The 15,756-nt window shown below is 48.3% G+C and overlaps 1 protein-coding gene across 1 annotated transcript; it reads left to right on the top strand.

Moving 5' to 3' along the window:
* Positions 1-2,035: 2,035 nt before the first annotated feature.
* LOC138748827 (class E basic helix-loop-helix protein 41-like) lies at positions 2,036-11,555 on the top strand. The gene is made up of 5 exons (XM_069909627.1): positions 2,036-2,261; positions 3,051-5,129; positions 5,228-5,366; positions 5,763-5,874; positions 9,707-11,555. Exons 2-5 carry the CDS (start codon positions 4,483-4,485, stop codon positions 10,489-10,491), a joined length of 1,683 nt encoding a protein of 560 aa, XP_069765728.1. The 5' UTR covers positions 2,036-2,261; positions 3,051-4,482; the 3' UTR covers positions 10,492-11,555.
* The last annotated feature ends 4,201 nt before the right edge of the window (positions 11,556-15,756 follow it).

Genomic DNA, 15,756 nt, shown 5'->3' with positions numbered 1-15,756 from the left:
GGGGTCTGGCCCAGATGAAAACTGAATTTTTTGATTGACGGTGTTAGGCTGTGCTCAGGGCCTCAGGACCTTCACCCAGCCCTGAGGTTTACCTCATCCTACCTGTTCACTAATGCCTGGGCAAAGGATGAGGAAAATGGCTTATGATCATGAGTTTGTGATCATACTCATTGTACAATGTGCATATGCACTGAAATTCTGACTTGCTGTAGCCGAGCAAGTACTTTGTAAAAAAAAACTTAAAAATTAAAGAAAAGTAACCATGCTCTAAATTACAAAGCAACAAATGCACAAAAGAAAGATAATATTCACATTGTGCAATAAAAGTGACTCCAGGCAGTCCATTTGAGTTGACGGAGCTGACCCCGATGACAATGGGGTTGTTCAAGAGCCTGATGGCTGTTGGAAAGAAACTGTTCTTGAACCAAGAGGTGCTGGTCTTCAGACCGAAGGGAGCAGTGAGAAGAGGCTGTGCGACCAGGGTGATGGGGGTCCTTTATGTTTTGTGCCTCATACAGGGGCATTCAATCATTAAAAATGGAAATTGATTTAGCTATTCCTATCGCAGAACTAGACTATGGCACAATGCAAGATGCTAACAGTTCCGCCATTGCTTCTAACTGAAGCGCCGACACTCCTCACTTGCATCTTGTCACCTTGAATCAATAATCATACTCTGATAATGACCTCTGTGTGAACAGTGCACCGTGCCGACTGAAGAGTTTCTTCACACACCTGGTAAATGTGTTTAAAATCTATGTCTCCCCCAAATGAGTTACTCTAGCAACATTAATCAACCACAACATTGCAAAATATGCCTGCAGAGTTAATGACTTTGTTTATTGGAAACACTATGTTGACCTTCTGGAGTCTTGAACAAAGCGATTCAGGAATAAAAGCATCCTTTAAATCTAACTCAGTTTTCAACCAGCAAAGTCGGTGTTCATTTGGGGCATCCTTGGGAACTTGTTCTGGGACGTGTGTGTGTATGGGTGGGTGGGTGAGGGTGATTGGGTGAGAGTGCTTGTGTGTGGCTAGGTGGGTGTATGAGAGCTTGTGTGTGTGTCTGAGTGCTTGTGCGTGTGGATGGGTTTGTGAGTATGTGTGGATGCGCCTCTGACTGCGTGTGAGTACTTATGTGTGTGTGTATATGGTGGGTGGGTGAGTGTGAGAGTGTTTGTGTGTGTGTGGGGGGGTGGGTGTGAGAGTGTGTATGTGAGTGGGTGTCCATGTATGTGGGTGCACCTGCGCGCACACACATGTGTATGTGTGCTTGTGCATTTGTGAGGGTGGGTGAGTGTGTGAATGTGTGTGGGTGGGTGAGTTTGTGAATGTGTGTGTGGGGGTGGATGAGTGTGTGTGTGGGTGAGTGTGTGTGTGTGGGTGAGTGTGTGTGTGGGTGAGTGTGTGTGTGGGTGAGTGTGTATGTGGGTGAGTGTGTATGTGGGTGAGTGTGTGTGTGGGTGAGTGTGTGTGTGTGGGTGAGTGTGTATGTGGGTGAGTTTGTGAATGTGTGTGTGGGGGTAGATGAGTGTGTGTGTGGGTGAGTGTGTGTGTGTGGGTGAGTGTGTATGTGGGTGAGTGTGTGTGTGGGTGAGTGTGTGTGTGTGGGTGAGTGTGTGTGTGGGTGAGTGTGTGTGTGGGTGAGTGTGTGTGTGGGTGAATGTGTATGTGGGTGAGTGTGTGTGTGGGTGAGTGTCTGGGGCTGGGTGTGGGTGAATGTGTGTGTGTGTGGGTGGGTGAGTGTGTGTGAGCATGTAAATGTGTGGGTGGGTGTGAGTGTGTGAATGTGTGTGTATGGGTGAGTGTGTGTGAATGTTTGTGTGTGTTGATGGGTATGTTTGAATGTGAGTGTGTGAATGTGTGTGTGGGTGAGTGTGCAAATATGTGTGTGCATGCACGCGTGAATGTCCATGTGAGGGTGCGTGAGTTTGTGAATGTGTTTGTGTGTGTATGGGTGGGGGTGTGTGTGGGTGGGTGAGTGTGTGTGTGGGTGAGTGTGTGAGTTGGGTGAGTGTGTGGGTGGGTGAGTGTGTATGTTTCGTGCATACTTGGCGCTGTCTTCACCTTCAATCTGGAGCAAAAATGCGCTAGATACAACACTCCGGTTCTCAGCGGTTCCGGAACGTGATTCTGTGAGCCCGCCCGCTGTAACGACAGCAGCCGCCAGTTCCCAGCCCCCTGCCGTCCGCGGATGCTCGGTTGGCGTTGGACAGGGTGAGCCTGTGCGCCACTAGCCAGGGCGGCCAACGATTGGGTCGGTGAGTAGGCGGAGGGAGGGCTCGGGGCGAGTCGGCGCTCCGTCACGTAGACAGCCGTGTGTCCAAGCAATGTCACGGTGGCACAGAACCTGGCTCATGGCCCCGTCGGCTAGGCAATAATGTCGCCGGCCAAGGGGGAGTCTATTCACGCTGGGGTAACCTCCAAACCCCTGGAGGAACTGGCAGGGGTTGGGGAGCATCGGCGGGAGGCGATGGCCAGAGAAAGTTTCGGGCCATAAATCACCCTTCAAAGTTTGAAGATGGGCTCAAAACTTTAGGGTCCCCAGAGACACCGCGGGCCCGCTGGGTTTCTCCGGCACGCTGTGTAAGGCGTCTGCAGACTTTGCATGCACTCTAGGCAAATGTATACTTGTTTTAATATTGGCTCGAGTCTTCTGCAAGGGCAGGGATGTCATGGGGAGGGGTGGAAATGCCGCACACTTCGCCCAAGAATGCCCCGAGGCACGGGGACCGGCGAAGGGGGACACAGCGACCGCGGGAGGTGAAGGGCAGAGCCCACGTTTCGGTCCCAGCCCCTTCATCAGCTGGGGTGGATAATGAGGCAGGCGACAGAATAAAGAGGCGGGAGATAGGACCCTGGGTGAACAACAGGGTGGAAGGGAAGAAGCTAAGAAGTGACGTGGGGGGGGGGGGCAAAGGGCTAAGAAGGGGGTGGGGAGCTGGAGACGACAGGCAGCGAAGTGACTGCCCAAAATAACTGTCTCTGGCTCCGTGACCCCACTGCTGTATTGATTAACAATGTGCATTTATATACTGTGTATACAAAAGATTCTGGAAAACAACCACCTGAAGAAACACACAAAGATCAGTGTGTACAGAGCCGTTGTCAGACCCACACTCCTGTTCGGCTCCGAATCATGGGTCCTCTACCAGCATCACCTACGGCTCCTAGAACGCTTCCATCAGCGCTGTCTCCGCTCCATCCTCAAAATTCATTGGAGCGACTTCATCCCTAACATCAAAGTACTCGAGATGGCAGAGGCCGACAGCATTGAGTCCACGCTGCTGAAGATCCAGCTGCGCTGGGTGGGTCACGTCTCCAGAATGGAGGACCATCGCTTTCCCAAGATCGTGTTATATGGCGAGCTCTCCACTGGCCACCGTGACAGAGGTGCACCAAAGAAAATGTACAAGGACTGCCTAAAGAAATCTCTTGGTGCCTGCCACATTGACCACCGCCAGTGGGCTGATCTCGCCTCAAACCGTGCATCTTGGCGCCTCACAGTTCGGCGGGCAGCAACCTCCTTTGAAGAAGACCGCAGAGCCCACCTCACTGACAAAAGGCAAAGGAGGAAAAACCCAACACCCAACCCCAACCAACCAATTTTCCCTTGCAACCGCTGCAACCGTGTCTGCCTGTCCCACATCGGACTTGTCAGCCACAAACGAGCCTGCAGCTGACGTGGACATACCCCTCCATAAATCTTCGTCCACAAGCCAAGCCAAAGAAAGAAAAAAAAAGATATGTACTTGCGTGCGTCTGCGTAAAAACACACTAAATGCTGCAGGAACTCACCTGGTCATTTCAGCATCGATAGGAGACGTAAACATCTTACAGACGCTGAAATGACCAGCTGAGTTCCTGCAGTATTTAGTGTGTGTGTGACTGCCATCACAGCGTCTGCAGCCTATCGTGCTTCGTGTGTGTGTGTGTGTGTGTGTGTTCTGTTTGTACACGTGTTTTGCACTGTTCTGCACCATAGGCCGGAGAAGGCTGTTCTAGTATTTGTATTGGTACAATTGTATGGCAAATAAACGTGAACTTAGAGGACAGGGGTATGAGGGAAAGGGGAGGCAGAAATTAGACATGTGGATGTTTTCTGGTTGGGGAGCCCATGAGGCCATGGACAGGCATGTCAGTGTGGAAATTAAGTGGTTGGCCACTGGGAGGGACTTGCTGTCAGTGGACAGAGCGCCAAGGTGCTCAATGAAATGATCTCCCAGTTCGCGCCCAGTCTCCTCGATGTCGAGGCGGCCACGACGGGATTCCTCATGCACTGCTGGGTTGAGATCCCACTAAAATAAGAGGGACCGTGTGTTATATTCCGCCTCAACATGGACCTCGAATTTTGGTCAGTCCTCTCCCCCATTCTCTTTCTTTCCTCCATTCCCCCCCCCCCCCCCCATCTCTTCTTGGCCCTCTTGCCTTCTCGCCATTGCTTCTCAGCTTCTACCCTCCCACCTATATCCACCTGTTAGCATGTGCTTGTCCCCCTTTCCTCTCTCCCCTCCCCCCCCCCGTTTTTTTATTCAGATCTTGAAGAAGAGCCTGAAACCTTGGTCACCCCTGACTTCCCATGAATGCTGCGTGACCTGCCGAGTCACATCTCTGCACTGCCCTGGACCCCCAGCGTCTGCAGAGTTCTCCGTTTGCCCTGCGAGAATGTCCCGATCCCTTGCAGGAGCTGTCGTTTTCGGGAAAATGGTGGGGGGGCTGCGTAATTGGATCAAGCAAAGAACCTGTCAATTGCACCGCCCGGCGCTCACCGCTGCGCTGCCTGCTCTCCCCTCCCGCCACGCAACGCCTCCTCGCCCACGTTGGGTGGCTATCAGCCTTATTGGGAGGTGGAGGGGGGGGGGGCCTCGCACACGTGAGTGGAAGTGTCCGGGATTCTCCATGCCCTTTCGCTTGGTTGGCGACAGCGGGAACCCCTCAAACGTCCGTCCCGGGGGATGCAGACGGGAGGGAGAGAGAGAGAACAGGCGCCCAACTCGCCTTGGCTGCAGAGAGCCGGGTGCTGGATCTCCCAGAGGGGCTCACACCGTACAGGCTGCACCCACCCCGCTGCCCGGCTGCTGCAACCCAGAAATGCAGGAGGGGCTGTCAGAAAACGCCGGCTTTGTTGGGTGAGGCTTTTGTTTCCTTTTTGCGTGAAAAGGGTTTGCACGGATCGGTTGACATTGAAAGCCTCAACTTTGCGTAATGTTTTTTTTAAACTCGCTAGCGTGGAATTCCACGCGTGCAAAGCGAAGCGGGACGTCTCCAAACTCCCCCACCGGCTGATCGAGAAGAAAAGACGGGACAGGATTAACGAATGTATCGCGCAGCTGAAGGACCTGCTGCCCGAGCACCTGAAACTGACGGTAGGGTTACCGAAACTTGCCCGCTGTTTACGAACGTTCCCGACCCTGGGAGCGAAAAGCAATGCAGTCAAACGCACGGATTGGTTCAGGTCAGGATTTGCCCAGTATTCTGGGAACAGAAATAATCTGCATAGAATCGATTTAAATTGCATTACTAAACTCCACACATCCCGCAGTCGCTCTGCCAGCGCAGGTCCCCCCCCCCCCCCCTCAGCCACTCAGTCCCTCCGGCACCTCGACCCCAGCCAGCAGACCTTCTTGTTTTAATACAAGCCAATCCTCTTGATATTGTGTTCTCCCCCAACCGACATGTGCTTTGATTGTTGGTTTTGCATCTGAAAAAGTCATTCACTAAAAGAGAAAATGTCTTCCCTTCTTCCCTCCCTTCATCTCAAGACGCTGGGGCACCTGGAGAAAGCGGTGGTGTTGGAATTGACATTGAATCACTTGAAGGCTTTAACTGCTCTGACCGAACAACAACACCGGAGGATCATTGCTTTGCAAAATGGTAAATTTCTCCCCCCCCACCACCACCACCAATTAATCAAGATGCTGTCCAGGCAGCGGTGAGCGCCGGGCGGTGCAATTGTGCCTTTGAGAGGGAAGTGGCAAGCTCCCTGTTCGAGCTGCTGAAGTTGATATGGTGATGAAGGGGCTTGGCCAACCGCACAGTGCAGTTGGCCAAGGGTTTGATCCAGTTTCATTGCGGGGAATGGTGATGTATCCATCCCCAATGTCAAGGTGCTGTTTTGGGTGGCCCCTTTCACGATTTTAGGACATCCCAGTAATGGAATGTCTTTGAAGTTTAGTTTATGATTTTAATGTAAGGAACACATCTTGTGGGCAGAACACTCCAGCAGATATAATGTGGCAACAAATCAATCCTCCACTTTGAAAGGAATTTGGGATGAGTACTGTCCAGGACATTGGGAAGAACCCCCCCCCCCCCCCACCACTTCACAAAAAGACAGCTCAAGTGGATTTGTTGAGAGAGTACAGTTGGCAGGGCCACCATGAATTTTAATTGAGTGGTTCCACGTGGCAGACTGAAACCCCTGGGATGCAAAGGAAAGTCATACATTTGGATTATAATTGGTGAGTATAAGAGAGTAGAATAATGCTTAATAAATGTTTGCAAAAGGGAGACTACAGAGAGTTCTGTAGGATACACTGTTGGGTGCCTTTTGTGCCATACACACAGGGTATATGAATATATTATACACAGACACACACACACACACACTGTGTGTGATATATATATATATATATATATATATATTTCTTTGGCTTGGCTTCACGGACGAAGATTTATGGAGGGGGTAAATGTCCACGTCAGCTGCAGGCTCGTTTGTGGCTGATAAGTCCGATGCGGGACAGATATATATATATATATATATATATACACACACACTGTATATCACACACAAAGTATATACACATTGTATATGTGTGGGTATACACACACACACACACACACACACACACACACACACACACACACACACATACACACACACACACACACACACACATACCCTGCATGATTTACACCTGATTATTAGGTCTAAATTACTTAAACTTAGCTCCATGGTTAATAATGAGGAGAGGAGCTATGATCTAAGCTGGAAGAGTGCCCATTGTCACAGTCAGAAAAGTGTGCGGTTCATACATTTGGGGAAAGTAGAGTAGACATGGAATACAGGTGGAGGAGCAGGGGTATGTGTCTGCAGGTCCTTGAAGGTGGTAGGACAGGTAGATGTTGATTAACACCTCCCTTTTATTAGTTGAGCCATGGAACAGAATAAGAGGGAGGTTGTTTTAAATGTAAATGTAGACAAAAAGCACAGTATCAGGCCAATTCAGCCCTACGAGTCCATGCCACCCAAATTACACCCCAGTACATTTTTGAAGGGTGGGAGGAAACTGGAGCCCCTGGAGAAAACCCCACGCAGACACGGGGAGAATGTACAATTCCAGTGTGGTATTCGAACCCAGGTCCAGTCCCAATCACTGGCACTGTAAAGGCATTGCACTAACCGCTATGCCAACCATGCCGCCTCGTTTGCTGGGCTTGCATCTAGTCTGTGCCTGCAGTTCGGCTCTCCACACATTAAAGATGCAGCTGATAGAAATAGAGGGGGAAGATTTCCGAGAATGTTGAGCGTGGAGGCCATTCCGGGCGTGAGGACGGGTTAAATCGGCTGAGATTGGTTTCTTTGGAACATTAAAGATGCAGCTTATAGAAATAGAGGGGGAAGATTTCCGAGAATGTTGAGCGTGGAGGCCATTCCAGGTGTTAGGACGGGTTAAATCGGCTGAGATTGGTTTCTTTGGAACATTAAAGATGCAGCTGATAGAAATAGAGGGGGAAGGTTTCTGAGAATGTTGAGTGTGGAGGCCATTCCAGGTGTGAGGATGGGTTAAATCAGCTGAGATTGGTTTCTTTGGAACATTAAAGATGCAGCTGATAGAAATAGAGGGGGAAGATTTCCGAGAATGTTGAGCGTGGAGGCCATTCCAGGTGTGAGGACGGGTTAAATCAGCTGAGATTGGTTTCTTTGGAACATTAAAGATGCAGCTGATAGAAATAGAGAGGGAAGATTTCCGAGAATGTTGAGCGTGGAGGCCATTCCAGGTGTGAGGATGGGTTAAATCGGCTGAGATTGGTTTCTTTGGAACATTAAAGATGCAGCTTATAGAAATAGAGGGGGAAGATTTCCGAGAATGTTGAGCGTGGAGGCCATTCCAGGTGTGAGGACGGGTTAAATCGGCTGAGATTGGTTTCTTTGGAACAAGGTCTGATGATGAAACATTTGAATTGAGATGTCTAAAAGGATTGGCCTACCTCTCTCTCTCTCTCGAGCAGTTAGCCACTAGGAGGATATCCTAGGGAGTTGAAGAGGTGTTTAAATGTCTGGAACACGCTTCCTTAGAAGGTGTGCAGGTAAAGAAAAACCTTTTTACCAAAAGTGACGTCAAACTGGTAGGCTAGCATGTATATAATGGGCCAAATAGCCTCTTTTTGCATCATACCAATATATTCAACAAGGTGAAATCCCATACAACCGTCTGAGAAAGGGCAGGACCTTTGTTTCCATAATCATCTGAGCTGCTCCCTGAAGTAAAAGGGTTAAGATGAATTATTAGGTCAGAACCTTTCAACGATACAGCACAGTAAAGCTACGGTTAAACAGGTTAGGTCTTTATTCCCCGGAGCGTCAGAGAATGAGGGGAGATTTGATGGAGGTGTACAAAATTACAAGGGGTATAGACAGAGTAAATGTATGCAGGCTTATTCCACTGAGATGAAACAAGAACTAGAGAACATGGGTTAAGGGTGAAATGCAGAGTTGGCATTAGGGTAACTGCTGGGCAGCACTGACTTTTTTTAGGCAGCGTTGGAGCTGGGGAGAGGGGTGGGTGGTCGCGGCAGCATTGGACCGAGGGGAGGTAGCAGCAGCAGCGTCAGACTTTTGGGGGGGGGGAAGGGAATGTTAATGGAAACTTCTTCACCTAAAAAAGTGGAGAAGTGGTCAGCTGAAGTGAATATGGTCCCAATTTCACTGTTTCAAAATTAAAATTGGATAGGTAGACAGATAAGAGGGGTATGGAGAGCTGTGGTCCAGGGGAAAGTCAATGGTACAAGATGGCTAGAAAGTGTATAGCTATAACTTGGAAGTCGGATACCAATTTGGGAATTGGATAGATGGCATGCAGATGTATTCCACTTGCGAAAATTACTTATAATTTAAGAGATAAATATACATTTTGGAAAATATGGAGCCCATATTTACAAATTGTTTGGTATTAAAATTTAAATGAATCTCAAATATTCCCTTTCTCATGGGTCTCTATGAATGTTTATCTGTTTAAAAATATCAGAAAGTGAAGTTCTCCTGTTGTGTTTTTTTTTGTCCCTCTTCTTTTTAGTTTGTAGGGGGTTGGAGGGAAGGGGGGGTGGGAGGGGGGATTTATAGGAGGTTTTTTTTTATTTCTTTACTTTTTAAAAAAATATCACATGTATATTTGGATTAAGTTTGAAATACTGTTATATGTTTGCTAGTGGTTTTATATTAAATAAAATATATAAAAAAGGGACAAGATGGAATAATGCCAAGTGGCCAAATGTTAGTGGTTTATACAGTTTTGGTGGCAGGAAACTGGAGCAAACCCATGAAGACACATGGGGGAACAGACAGCCAGGGATTCGAACCTGAGTCGTGGCCCTGTAATACTGTTGCACTCGCCAGAACCTGTGGTAGCGAATTACATTAATGGGAGGTTTGTGCCCTTCAGTGGGGGGCACTGGTTTTTCATGCTTGTTTTTTTTTCCCTTTAAGGGGATACGACCCTGAGAGTGCCCGAGCAGTTGAATCTGGACGCCTTTCGCTCTGGATTCCAAATGTGTGCCCAAGAGGTGGTTCAGCACCTGACCAGGTGTGACAGCTGGACTCCTTGGGACCAGATAAGTAACCAGCTGATTGGTCACCTGCACCAGGCTGCCTCTCTGCCCCGGGCCAACGGACAGGCACGCGCTTTGGGCGAGGAGCCAGCTGGCATGGGAGCGATGGTGCGAGCAGCTGGTGGGGTGAACTGTGTCCCGGTCATTCGGAAGATTCAGGTGCTGGAACAGAGTGGCAGCGACACGGACACTGACAGCGGTTATGGTGGGGAGGGGGAGAGGTGCGAGGGGAGAGGGGAGGGGGAGTTAAATCTGCGAGAGGGAACCGCCCGTGATAGCCTTGCTCTCAAGGTGAAACAGGAGTCTGAAGACCCTGCAGCCAAGCGGGTCAGAGTGGCCGGCTCAGAGGTCAGCAGTGACTCGATGGCCATTAGCATGGTGCCCACTCTCAGCCACCCGCCCCCCTTCTGCCTGCCCTTCTATTTCGTTGCCCCTTCGGCAGCCCCTCCCTATGTGCCCTTCCTGGACAAGGGTGGCCCAGAGAAATACTGGTGCCCAGCTCCCATCCCGTTCTTTTACCCCAGCATTTTGGCGCTGCCTTCAGAGGCAGGCGTAGCGGATGGGGTCCACTCATCAGGGCCCAGTGTAATGCCAATGACGGCGCCGCAGAGGGGTCCCACCCCAGCCTCAGAGGTGCTTTGCCCACCAGACTTGGTGTCTTAAATCGGTGGCATGGCCCCTTGGCCTCACCCCACTCCCCCTCCCTGATCATTGAATCACTTGGCTGTCTTGCCCTTGGAGAGAGTGGAGTTCTATCATGACAGGTCGATGGAGCATGAATTTTAAAGGTAAATCAAAATTCTGACGTCCAAACTCCTGCTCAAGTTAAGAACAAATATCAGGTTAGAGCTTCTTGGAAGGCTTGTAAAATTTAGGATGCAAACTCTTCGTGTGCTGAATAATTCACTGGCAAATGTTGTGAAGTTCAACCACCTCCCTCTGATGCTTGTGTTGCAAACTCTGGACAAATGCCTGCATTTATGATATCCCGGAGCTGCAGGAATTGGCAGCTGGAGTGAGCTGGGGATTCAGCGTCAATGTAATAATTAAAGACGTCCTCATTAAAAGCGTATTTAAACGTGAAGGGCATGTTTTAATAAAGCTTCTGCTCCAAAGAACAGTCTTTTGAGTCGAATGTGGATTTAACCCCATCCACCCCGGTTCACAACAGAAGGCGTATTGTCGTCGTGAAGCACTGCGGTTACTCATGTGGCCTTTGTGAGAATAACCAATTCTTCCCCCGTCCCCCCCTCCCGCTCAGCCTCAACTCCTGAACCCTGTGGACAAACCCAAAAGGCAGGTGAAAGTTATGCAGACTGAGGAGACAGCAACTTCAGTGAGAGCTATTTTTAGTTGTCACCAAGGCAGCAGGATTGGTGATGCTGTGAAGTGTTATATAACACAGGCACGCCATCCCTCCTCCCCTCTTGTGCATGAGCCACAACTTTATGTTCCTCTTGGTCGCATTCCAGCTGCTCTGATGTGCTGCATTCTAAGATATTGTGAACTATATATATTTGCCAGAAGTGGCTTTTGTGTATTGTAAATAGTTTGGGAATAATCATGAATCTCATTTGAGGCTATTTTTGTAGAGGAATATAATAACCACTGAATATTTTCTTTGTTGTTTCGAGCAAAACTAATTTCTGGAATAATTGTTGGACCAGGTTTGCATTTTTTGTTTATGCTTAGGCAATGTTAAATTATTAAATTCTGTCAGCATTTAAAAACAAGTGATTTTTGGATTTCTTTTGCAAATGGTAACATTGTAATTTTTTCTCACGGTCAAAATGAAATTGCAGTTTTCAAGCGAAGGATGTAAATACTTTTCACAGAGCTCAAAGAACGTAACATGAAATTCAAGAAGGAAAACTCAGTTGGAAAAACTAAAGAGCATGGTTGGGGGAATAATTGAATTACATATTGCACTGCCAGTTAACACCCGAACAACACCCTTGTATAATCACAGAATTACCTCAGTTGCTGTGTGGGGTCCAGTATGGTCAGTGTGGGGTAGTCTCGGGGAAACGAGAGCGATGCCTCGATAAAGTTGTGTAGGAGGATGCATGTTCACACTACTTCAGATAAAGCATCTGGAGTTGAGATGATACTTTAAATATAGCTATTCCCCAACAAACGTCCGAGTTCCGTTCGGACTGACACGGTCGTATCTCAAAATGGAAGTCGTCAAAAGTCATTTTCAATTCCGAATCAAGCGTCTTCCTTGGCTTCTTCCCAGATCTATCGGCTGGGGATGGGTTTTTTCCTCTTGCTCGCCATTTTATTTGGCGGGTTTACCGTGCTTACACAATGGCAACTGAGAGACAGGCACTATCGTATGCAAGCAGCCATCATTTTTATTTTCGGTCATATGCACGGATGGCCATAAGTCGGGGGGAGGCTGTACCTCAAAGTGCAGTTTAATTTCCGGTAACAGGCCATTTCGACCCATGAACCCATGCCGGCCAATTACACCCAACCTACAACCCTACAGTGAAAGGAAACTGGAGCACCCGGAGAAAACCCACGCAGACATGGGGAGAATGTACAAGCACCTTACAGACCGCCGGATACGAACCCCGGCCGCTGGTGCTGTAGCAGCGTTGCACTAACCGTTACGCCAACCGTGCCACCCCTCGGCAGCCTGCAGTTTTGCTGTATTTTGCTTGGGCTTGCAACTGTCTTTTAAAAAATATCATGTCCGGTTCATATCCACATTGCCTCTTAGGGTGGTTGAGGTGGGCAAGGTCACTGGTCCCCAACTTGACAACATTTGAGAGTGTCCTGTCTGGTTGCATCGTTTGGTGGCATGGGAGCTCCAATGCATCAGGGCAGATGTCAGTACAGAATAATCAGCACGGCGGTCACTGCAGAGTCCTCCCACCACCACGCCCACCCCGTGTTCTTTTGACAACACAAACCAGGAGTGTTGCTTAATTAGGGCTCAAAGGATTATTAAGGACTCCTACCATCAATCACTACTACCTTCAGGAAGGAGGTGCATAGCATCAAAATCAGGACTGTCAGGCTGGGAAATAGCTTCTTCCCGCAGGCTGTGATTTGATGAATGATATCTTAGAGAGGAATGAGTAAATAATTCCAAACTATATTTATTTTAAATTCTATCTGTACATATAAATGTGATTATTATGTTCTGCATATTGTTAAGTGCACTGTGACCCGGAGAAACATGGAGCATACAGCACAGTACAGGCCCTTCGGCCCTTGATGTTGTGCCAACCCATACATTTCTTAAAAAAATACTAAACCCTCCCTACCCCATAACCCTCTAATTTTCTTCCATCCATGTGTCTGGCTAAGAGTCTCTTAAATGCCCCTAAATGTTTCCGCCTCCACCACCATCCCTGGCAAGGCATTCCAGGCCCCCACAACTTTGCTTATATATATTAAAAAAACCTTTCCCATGATGTCTCCCCCCAACTTCACTTTTTCCTCATGTCCTTCTGGTGTTTGCTATTCCTGCCCCATTTCATCTGGTTGTATATGTACTGTCAGACGCTAAACTTGAATGTGAAATTTGGCAGTGTTTTGCCTGCTGTAGATTCAGCCCGACAGGATGAGAAGTGTAACCAAAGTGAAACTATCAAATAGGAGAGAGTGTAGGATCACTCTCAGAGGTCATCTTCCACTTGGTCCTATATAAAGGAGGCCAGTGGTTCACCACCTTTTTCTTTCCACTCACATCCCACTTTAAGTAATCCCTATGCCATAGGTGCTCTGTGATTAGGGATTGCTTAAGGTGGGATGTGGGTGGAAAGGGAAGGTTGAGAACCACTGTTTTAATCGTACCTCGTTGGCTCGTTATGTGCATGGTTTCATAACTCCAAAGGAAATGGGACAATGACCATTTTTCTCAAGCAAAATATTTCAGTAACAATTAGGCCCAGAGCAGTGGTTCTGAATCTTCCCTTCCCACTCACTTACCACCTTAAGCAATCTTTTTCTAATCACAGAGTACCAGTGGCATAGGGATTACTTAAAGTGGGATGCAAATGGAAAGGAAAAGGTGGAGAGCCACTGGGCCAACTTTTCCGTGCCCTCTAAGTTTCCTATTTGAGATAATCCCATTTGCCTGCAGATATGGCCCCTATACCTGTGAGTTTAGATTAGATTCGACTTTATTGTCATTGAGCCAAGTTAAAAACAAAGCCAAGGAGATACAATTAGTGTCCAACCAGAAGTTAAAAAATTGTACTATTGCAGTGATGTTCTACACACAGCGCTAAAGCAATATCGACAAACGCGTGTGGAGATGCACTCAAGACTCCTTTATTTAGGTCTTCAGGTCAAGCTTATATCCGTTTTCCCAGTTCCGCCACTCTCGGCGGAAATGACGTCATTGGTACGTACAAAGGGCTCTTCCCGCATGCAGGCTTTTTCCCCCCTCAATGAAGAAGGCCCAGAGTCATTTTGGGAGCCGGCCTCCTAGCCGACGTGCGTCCACCATTTTGGGACCCAGTTAGCTTGAGCGGGCCGCCACGCTCTATACAAATAACTATGTCCGAATAAAAACAAGCGCATTCAGCAAGTAAACAATTCTAATAGTACTGACAGTGCAGTACCACTCAGCGCTCTGATTTAAGGTTCAGCAGGGTCACAGCCTCGGTGGGGGGGGGGGGGGGGGGAATCTTCGTGAGTCTCCTGGTTGGAGAGCGAAATCCCCTCTAGTGCCTACCGGATGGAGGAAGAGTTAAAAAGCCTATAGTTAGGGTGAGATACATCCTTGATGAGGCTCTTCGCCCTGCCCAGACAGTGTTTCTGATAGATGTCCTCAATGGTGGGCAATTGAATGCCGATAATCCACTGAGCAATTTTCACCTCCCGCTGGAGTGCTTTACGAACCGATATGAGACACTGAGATGCCATAGGTAAGTATGGTCTCAATGGTACGGCGATAAAAATCCATCAATATCCTGGGACAGAGATTCTAGCCCCTTTCTATTCATCCATGTACCTATCCAATTGTACCAGCCCCTCTGGCAGCTCATTCCATATACGCACCATCCTTCATGAGAAAAGGTTGACCCTCAGTTGCTAAGAATAAAACTCGTGAACTGAGGATCCAATCCATGCATCAACTGGATAACTGGACAGGGAATCACAAACATTGAGAACTCAAATAATTTCGTGACTGATGAAATCGATCTTTAACAATTGTATTCTCATTCTTTAGGATGTGAAAAGGAAGCCACTTCAGCTCACCATGTCTTTACCAATGCACAGGGCAATCCCATTTCCTCCCCATTTTTTCTACCCTCCCACCTGTATCCACCTATTACCTGTTAGTCTGTGCTCCTCCCACTTCCCTTTCCCTCTCCTCTCCTCCTTGCCCATTCCCCTCCCCTCCCCACCTTTTTATTCAAGCACCTCCCTGTTTCTCCAGATTCCAGGGCTCAGGCCCGAAACGTTGGGTTACCTTTTACTTTCTGCGGACAGCGCGTGGCCTGCTGAGTTTCTCCAGCACTTTTGTGTATTGCATTCAACCCCAGCGTCTGCAGACTCTCCTGTTTAATCCCATTCCCTCACCAATGTCCCTGTAATCCATTCTCCCACCCACTGTCACCAGCTCCTCCGCACATTCTACCACTGTGGGATACAGGAAAAAATCCACGTGGCCTTGAGAGGTCTGGGCCAAGCCTAGGTTGCTGGAGATACAAGGCAGTGACCCTCCTTCCGGCACACAGTTCCGTCTAGGTATGTCATGCATGCTTCATTGATGACCTAATTTTAGGATATGGTGGGGAATTTAACAATTCAGAACTGATCGTTTCACCCATTCCTAGAGAACCACAATTCATGTTTGAACCTTCGAATGACTGCACTCCCTCATTCATTTATCTCAATGAAGAGGTTTAATTGGAAGTTTTTGTTTCACTTCCGTCAGTTTTGGCATTTGATGCAAACTTT

This window comes from Narcine bancroftii, chromosome 13 (assembly GCF_036971445.1).
Source record: "Narcine bancroftii isolate sNarBan1 chromosome 13, sNarBan1.hap1, whole genome shotgun sequence".
NCBI classification, from domain to species: domain Eukaryota; kingdom Metazoa; phylum Chordata; class Chondrichthyes; order Torpediniformes; family Narcinidae; genus Narcine; species Narcine bancroftii.
The sequence above is the reverse complement of the archived record's forward strand: the minus strand, read 5'-3'. Positions and strand labels throughout refer to the sequence as shown.

Bases quoted from the DNA above. Each gene is read 5' to 3' on its own strand.
- LOC138748827 (XM_069909627.1), top strand. From the start codon at position 4,483: ATGTGCTTGTCCCCCTTTCCTCTCTCCCCTCCCCCCCCCCGTTTTTTT. The intron at 5,130-5,227 runs GTGAGGCTTTTG...TAAACTCGCTAG, and splicing joins GAAAACGCCGGCTTTGTTGG to CGTGGAATTCCACGCGTGCA. The intron at 5,875-9,706 runs GTAAATTTCTCC...TTTCCCTTTAAG, and splicing joins GATCATTGCTTTGCAAAATG to GGGATACGACCCTGAGAGTG.